General features: G+C 48.7%; 1 protein-coding gene across 2 annotated transcripts in view; it reads right to left on the bottom strand.

Annotated features, from left to right (window-relative positions):
- Positions 1–7,740, bottom strand: part of NAA40 (N-alpha-acetyltransferase 40, NatD catalytic subunit) — a 23,037-nt gene that overhangs the window by 9,535 nt on the left and 5,762 nt on the right. For both annotated transcript variants that reach the window (XM_014588328.2, XM_006149810.3), the window contains exons 2-6: positions 4,639–4,734; positions 3,352–3,404; positions 825–920; positions 575–733; positions 299–382 (exon numbers count right to left, since the gene is read on the bottom strand). In XM_014588328.2, coding sequence (XP_014443814.1) covers positions 299–382; positions 575–733; positions 825–920; positions 3,352–3,404; positions 4,639–4,734 — 488 coding nt within the window. The remainder of the gene's footprint in view (positions 1–298; positions 383–574; positions 734–824; positions 921–3,351; positions 3,405–4,638; positions 4,735–7,740) is intronic.

Here is a 7,740-nt window from a genome sequence, read left to right as displayed (position 1 = left end):
AACTGGCTTCTTCTAAACCAGGCCTCTTTCCTACTTCTCCCCTGAAGCCCTCTTACTCACGGAAAGACCTTAGTACAGATCAGGCACTCAAAAGATGCTTGCTGTGCTGAGCCAACTATGCAAAATCTAGAGTCACAGCACAGAGGGGGGCATCTTACTGAGAGGATTCTAGCTGCCTTTCTTCCGTAACATTCTTATGAGCCTTGTCCTCCAAGCAGGCTCAAAGAACAGAGAAGTCTCAGAGGCAACTGCTTCCAACTGAGTGACACATGGGGACTCCCAAGAAGGTGACCCCTACCTATTGGCCATAAGCTGCAGGATCTGTATGAGGAACTTCCCCAGGCCTTTCCGCCGCACCTTGCTCTCCAACTGCACTTCATAGCTGGTGAAGAAAGCAGAGATGAGCATGTAGGGTGGGGCATGAAGAGACCGCAAGGCTTGCTAGAGAAGCCTGCAGCCCCTGGCAGCCCTGGAACCCCAACAGGTCCAGTGGGTTTTGCCAGCCATTTGCAGCACCCAGAGTACCACCGGGTTCTTCCTCTCCCACCACCCCACACTGAGCTATGGCTCCTACCAGTACAGGACTTCATCCCCGCACTCCACATCAAATCGGAAGTGAGAAAAGGCAACAGGGATAGAACTGTTTTCCCAAGCGATGAGGTACCAGGCTCGGTCATCCGTCATTTCCTCCCTTTTTTCTCGGTCCTTCCAGCCCCACTCGCTTTGCTCATACCTAAGCGGTTTGAGGGCAGGTTAAATAGGAAGGACTGGGAAAGAAACGCTGGCTGGGAAACAGGGCTCCCCTCTGACTGGGGCATGCTTACATAGTCTGCATGTTGGTTTTGGTCAGGTCAAAGGCCCAGTCCACAGTGGCTGGCTCCAGTCCAGATACTCGCTTACATTCAATGGAGACATTCAACCTGAAAAAAGGACAAGATGGTGGTCAGGAGCCAGCTCTAGGCTCAGCACTCCTGCCATAGGCAGGCACCTCTGTTCCTCTCTGAAACTAGCAGGGAGACATGTGTGGCCTCAGTTATTCTACAGGGAAAAGCCAAGCCAAGCCTTCTCAGGCATGAAAGAGAAGGTGCCTGGGCAGGAACTAAGTGTTTTAGGGCCAAGATTAACAACGGTCATCACTGGGCCCACCACCCTAACCACAAAGCCACTGTCCTTATCAGACTTGGCACTCTGTGAATGTTTTTTTCCCTCCCTGCTATCTCTTTGCTTTTCTCCTACCCTCCTGATCTCTCCTGTACTTCATTATAAACACTTGTGTCTTCTTTGTTCCTTAGTTCCTGCCCTTAGGCGTTTTTCCTGTTGCTTTAATTTCTGAACTGACTCCTTACAGGCTCCCATGGGACCTCTTCCCTCTTATCTTCCAGTCTTGTCTTCAAAACCAGCTGGGTGACCTTGGGCCCTTCAAGAAGACCATGTCTCAACTTCCCCACATCCACCCCAGGAGTCCAGCCTACCTCTATTCTCTGTGAGCACGGCGGGTACTCTGGGTACTCTTAGCTGATCAAACAGGCTGGAACAGATCCAACCCAACACTGCTTTCTTTCTTTTTTCTATTTTTTTTCTTTTTTTTCGCTATAGGGCGCGTGCATTCGCCAGACAGACAGAGAGAGACATAGAGACAGAAAGCGAGAAATCACCCCCCAGGGGAGATGGTCACGCCGCAATCCCTTCTCCTCCATTCTCCTCTCGGGATCTTGGGCATGCACACACATGCGCCCGGCGTGAGTTTTAAGCCACCGGGTCCGGGACGCGAACCGTGGTCGACTACGTGGGAGTCCAGCGACATAGCCGTTACGCTAACTGCTGGTTCCCCAACGCTGCTTTCTTACACTAGCAAATGCTATATGCATTAAGTCACCTGTTTCTAAGTGGAATTTAAGTAAAATACAGTTAAGCTCCTCTGCCCATCTGTGCAATCACGTTCTGTAAGTAGCATCACATTCCGCAAGGATTGAAGTCAACAAGCGGCTGAAGGGCTCCTGTATCAGTATCTCTCGGGGTCCTGATAAGGCCCTCAGATGCTCCCACTGGAACCCACTGTCACTTCTGCTGGTGGCCATGTGAGCTGTGCGTAGCCTAGCCTTGTAAACTCAGACCTCCCTGCCCTTGAAGGTCTTACTTCCTTTACAAGCACCAAACACACAGCAGTCAGAGCTGCTCAGACGCAGCGTGGCATCTGTCTCAGCTACAGTACTGTCTGAAGGCTGGTCTACAGGTATTGATTCTCCACTGACCCAAGTGCATGAAAGTAGGATCACAGTCATAAGCATTACACAAAATGCAAGGCACCAAAGGAGCCCAGAGTCCACACTGCCAGCTTCGGAATAGTCCTAAACTTCCAGGAGTCTGTGAGGATGCAGAATATGGAAACACTAAGAGATAATCATAACAAAGATCTCTGAACTATGTCACATGATGTCACAGAAGTTGAACGACAAGGCTACCAGGAAACTGTAATACACAGGAAGATTACACACGGGAAGAATAATAAACGAATGTGATATTATGAATTCAGATGCATTTATGAAAGGCAAATATAACATTTCCTGTCTCATAATTCACATATCTGCATTTGTTTATCTTGTTCATTAAAATAGCATACCAGGTACTACTTTGTTTCAGCACCATTTAAAAAATTTATTTCTTTTTCTTATTGTTACTTTTTAATTTGAGGAGCAAAGGAGAGACAGAGAGAGACAAAGTGAGAGAGCAAGTCACCAGGTCTGAGACTTGAACCATGGTTGGCAACGTGAGAGTTCAGCACCTTAACCACCACTCCACCTGCCGGCCCCAGCATTGCTTTTTTTATATGCAGAGAATAGCAAGTCCTAAAAAGACATCAGTGAGATTAAGTGTAATATTTGCTCATTTACAGATTCCTCTGTCACTCTAACTAGGGAACTTTATACCAACGAAATGCACTAGTCACAGTTTCTGTTGTTCTGTGTGTGTGTTTTTTTTTGAGAGGTTTTTGCTCTAGGGTGCGTGCGCTCGCCAGACAGACAGAGAGAGACAGAGAGATAGAAAGCGAGAAATCACCCCCCAGGGGAGATGGCCACGCCGCAATCCCTTCTCCTCTATTCTCCTCTTGAGATCTTGGGCGGGCGCGCACACACACGCGCCTGGTGTGAGTTTAAGCCACCGGTCCGAGACTCAAACCGCGGTCGACTACGTGGGAGTCCAGTGGCATAGCCATTATGCTAACTGCTGGTCCCTGTTTTTTTTAATAACAAAGATGAATGAGGAAATTTGGGTCTGAAGAAGCCTACTCTGGGAAGGTGAATTCTGGAAGACACTTGGGAGATACTAGTTAGGATGCTAAATACAACTCACCCGTTTCGATCATATTTCTTAAACACTGGAAAAGCCTCTAGAGGGTCTCCAAGCTGTGGAGGGAAAGAAAACAGGAGCAGCACAGATATGTGTGATGGAGGTGCAGTTCCTGGCCCAAAAGCCCTCTTGTCTGGGAGTACAACACTGTAGGGACCCACATCAGGGGTCCAGTTCCCAGCCCCAGAAGCAGCCTTCATTATGCTGAGCATGGAAATCACATGTATGAAGAAGGCTTTGAGAAGGAAGCCTTCGAGAGTTAAGCTGAGCTCTAGCCCACAGGGTAAGAGAGGACTTCACTGGCCTATGGGCATAATCCCTGATCACAGTGTAGCCAGCCCAGGCCACAGAGGCCATGCAATGCATTTGTGCACTTTTTATTGATGTTGTTAAGGCTTTTGCCATAAGGCATATGCCCTTGCGGGTGTGTGTGTGTGTGTGAGAAATCGCCCACCTGAGGGATCTCTGCAATCCCTTCTTTTCCATTCTCCCCTCAGGATTTTGGGCACACATGCATACATACTCAGAGTGATTTTCAAGCTGCCAGGTCTGGAACTCAAACCACGCTTGGCCATGCGGGAGTCCAGCTGCTTAATCACACACCACCTGCTGGCCTCTGCACACTTCTAAGACGAAGCCTCCAACTAACCTAACCTGGTCAAGACCCAAATGCCCCCAGCGCATCCTTATGAAAACAGAGTGTTTACTATAAGTGGGTGAAAAGAACAACAAAAAAGTAGGCTATGGAATGAGGGCAAGGAGGATGGCCAGGACGTCTCAGGTTCAGTTTGAAAGCCAAGGCTACCAGATTGCTCCCAGTCCATCCATTTGGTACTCAGATTCACTGCCCTCATCTCCTGACTGCAGCCCCTTGAGGACCAAGCCACTGCAGCCCCTGGCCCACAGCACAGCCTTCAGTATAGTAATCAATCAATAAACATTTGAAGGAAAGAATGAGAAAACTGCATACCATATTTCTCTTAATCAGAGAGGTTTCCTCCCCAAATGCAAACTCGAACTCCCAACAAAAATTTCTCTAGCCCTTCTTCCTCAGTAAGGAAGGCGATCCAGAGAAGCAGTTACTTCCATTGGCACAAAGAATTCCATAAACACCTAGGCCAACAGCTATCACCTCCCCCAACTCTCACAGCCTGAGGGACTGCGCTCATTTCCAAGGAGCCACATGTGGGGGAGTACCATAAATCTGCCACAGGGTGGCGCCAAAAGAAGTCAAATTAAAAATCAAGCTGAAATTCCAGGAGGCAGAGATGGGGAGAAGGGGAAAGTCACCCTGTTGGCAGCATCCACTTTGGCACAGACGGCATCCATTGCTGCTCTCTCCTCCAGCCGCTTCTGCTTCTTCTCTTTTGCTTTGCTCGACTTTCTCTGCAAGAGGAAAAAGCAATGTTGACTGAAAGTGCTTTGGCCAACCAAAGACTTGACTTTCCTTCTGAGGAACCGAAGGGTCCCTGTATCCGCAAGCCTGGCCCAGAGGCTATGGTGGCTGCCACCCACATCATGAGGGAAGAGCAGGAAATTTCCAAGCATGTGACACCATTTCCTAATGATGATCCCTTGGGATGTCACTAGACTTCTCGGCGTCCTTTCAGGAAAGATACCAACCTTCTGGCCCCAGGCCACTGTGAGGACCTAGGGAGAGAGGTGACAGTGCCTGCAGCAGAGGCTGCCCCAGCAGGTGCCTAGTAAACGTTCACTTACACACTCCTGAGCAAACACCCAGTGTCAGACACATTTAAGGCAGCTTCAGGGAAGAAATGGCACCTGAGGTAGCAGCTGACAGCTATTTCTAAGTTTCTTCAAAGCCTTTTTGGTTTCTTGCAGCTTCAGAAGACAAAGGCCTGGTCAGGGCAGCCCCTGTGGGAGCTGGGTCCTGTTGCCAAGCTAGGGCCAGGGTGTTCTGGCTTGCAGAGAGTGATGTGCCCCAAGTAGTTCATGTCAGGACAGTGGCAACACCAACATGTGGTCAGCAAGACCAAGCTGTGGACACATAGGCAGCAGGGAGGAGCAAAGGGAGGCTCTTCTTGCACAGAGGGGCAAATGGCAAATTGCTCACACCTGCATCTAGATTAGATCCTGTTTAAGGCTGACATGGAATTCTCTAAGGCCTAAATGGAGTCTCTTATTCTCCCATAAGACTGGGTAACACAGGGCAAGAGTCAGGCTCTGGAGCCAGTCTGAACCTCATACAAAGCCTTTCTGCTCTTCATACCCTACAGGTCCTAGGACAAGGCACAGTCCTTCTCTGAGTTTCCTTTTCTGGTCTGATGAGTGAGGTACTTCATATATCCTTGGGGACATTAACCCCATGAAGGCTAATAATGGCATGTGCTCAGGCCAGAGTGTGTGCAATGGTAATGCAACTGGACCACATGAGGAGGTCCCAGGTTTGCAGCCCAGGGCCTCCCCCTACACACAAGATGTGCACATGTGCCATGATCCGGGCTGGCTGAGGCTGGAGGTGGACCTTGTGCAGAGCCCTGTTGTGCTGTACATTCCCATGTGGCAGAACATGGTTCAAGCCCCAGAACGAGTGGCTTGCTTTCTCACTTTCCCTCTTTCTCTCTCTCTCTGTGTCTCTCTCCAGTCAAATTAAAATAAATGAGCGATTAAATTTTTAAAAAAATAAATAATTTTAAAAAGAATTATTTTATTTAACTTTATTTTTTAAACTTTATTTATTTTTATTTGACCAGAGAGAGACAGAGAGACAGAGAGAGAGAGAAAGTGAGAAAGCAAGCCATCAGGTCAGGGACTCGAACTGTGGTCAGTCATGTGGGAGTCAAGTGCCCTTAACCACCAAGCTACCTGCTGGCCCCACCAACATGGCCTCTTCTGACCTCTACCCCTGCTTTTCCTGAGCTCACCAGAGAGAGGTTTTGACAACCCTCAATTACACTGTGGCACTGACTGACCCTAGGAAAAGGTACTCAGAGTGACAAACATTCTGAGTGAGTTGAAAAACCAGCTGCTAGGAGTTTCTCAGGATAAATTCTACCCTCGATTTTCCAAGGAATGACACTGCTTAACTCGTATCTCAAGCAACCGGAAGGTTAAAAAGTCCAGATACCAGGAACTCAAAGGGATTATGCTACCATTCTACCAACAGCAGTTATTACCTGTGTTCTGGCTGAGTGTTATGCTGAAAAGGAGGCTAGATTCCATTTCTTACCTTCCTGGAGCAAACAACAAACAGAAAAAGACAGACTACCTTCATAAGGCTGGAATCCAGACAGAACTCCTCCCTGCCAATCATGGACAGGTTTTAGAGCATCCATCTTTTTCTCTGGGAATTTGGGTTTGAGACAACACTGAGACACAGCTTGCAAAGTACTTCCACAAACATTATTCTCAGGGCAGAAAACACCACCTTCTTTTACAGATAAGGAAACAGGCTCAAAGGGATGAAACAAGAGAGGATGGAGAATAGAGAGGCAGAGGAGAAACTCAATCCCAGGGGCTGGGCTGCAGATCCAGCATTGGCTCCACCAGTCCCGCCTTTTCCCACTGGAAGACTCTATGCCAGTGTAGCAGACTGCCCTCAGTCAAAGACCCTCCTATGCTTGGCCAAGTTACGGTCTGGGGCCTGAGAAGCCCCCAGGCAACCACTCACCACCCATATCTCACTGCCCATCTTACAGCTTGTCAACACAGTGCCACCCTAAGCCCTATTCTCCACCCTAAGCTCTACTCTCCACAGAGGTAAGGAAAAAGGAAGGCTGGCCAGTGAGGGGGTGCAGTGGTTAAGGCAGCTGGATCCCACATAGCAAGCTGTGCAGTTCGACCCAAGGGCTTGAAAAACATTCTGGATGCATGTGTGCATACCCAAAATCCTGAGGGGAGAGTGGAAGAGAAGGGACTGCGAAGTGGCCATCCCTCTAGCATATGCCACATAACAAACTAAAAATGGTGGGAGGGGCAGCAGGTAGCATGATAGTTACAGTGCTGAACTCCCATGGCTGACCATGGTTCAAGTCCCAGACCTGGCAGCTTGCTTTCTCACTTTCTTTTTCTCTGTCTCTTTGTCAAATTAAAAAAAATAATTAAAATATTAAATAAATCAAACTTAAAAAAAAATGTGAGGGAACCAGCAGTTAGCATAATGGCTATGTCGCTGGACTCCCACATAGTCCACCGCGGTTCGCGTCCCGGACCCGGTGGCTTAAAACTCACGCTGGGTGCGTGTGCGTGTGTGCCCAAGATCCCGAGAGGAGAATGGAGGAGAAGGGATTGCGGCGTGACCATCTCCCCCGGGGGGTGATTTCTCGCTTTCTGTTTCTCTGTCTCTGTCTGTCTGTCTGGCGAGCACATGCGCCCTATAGGAAAACCTCTCCAAAAAAAAAAAAAAAAAGAGGAGACCAGCAGTCCGCGACA

The sequence above is a fragment of the Tupaia chinensis genome, unplaced genomic scaffold, assembly GCF_000334495.1.
Source record: "Tupaia chinensis unplaced genomic scaffold, TupChi_1.0 Scaffold000273_1, whole genome shotgun sequence".
Classification (NCBI taxonomy): domain Eukaryota; kingdom Metazoa; phylum Chordata; class Mammalia; order Scandentia; family Tupaiidae; genus Tupaia; species Tupaia belangeri.
The sequence above is the reverse complement of the archived record's forward strand: the minus strand, read 5'-3'. Positions and strand labels throughout refer to the sequence as shown.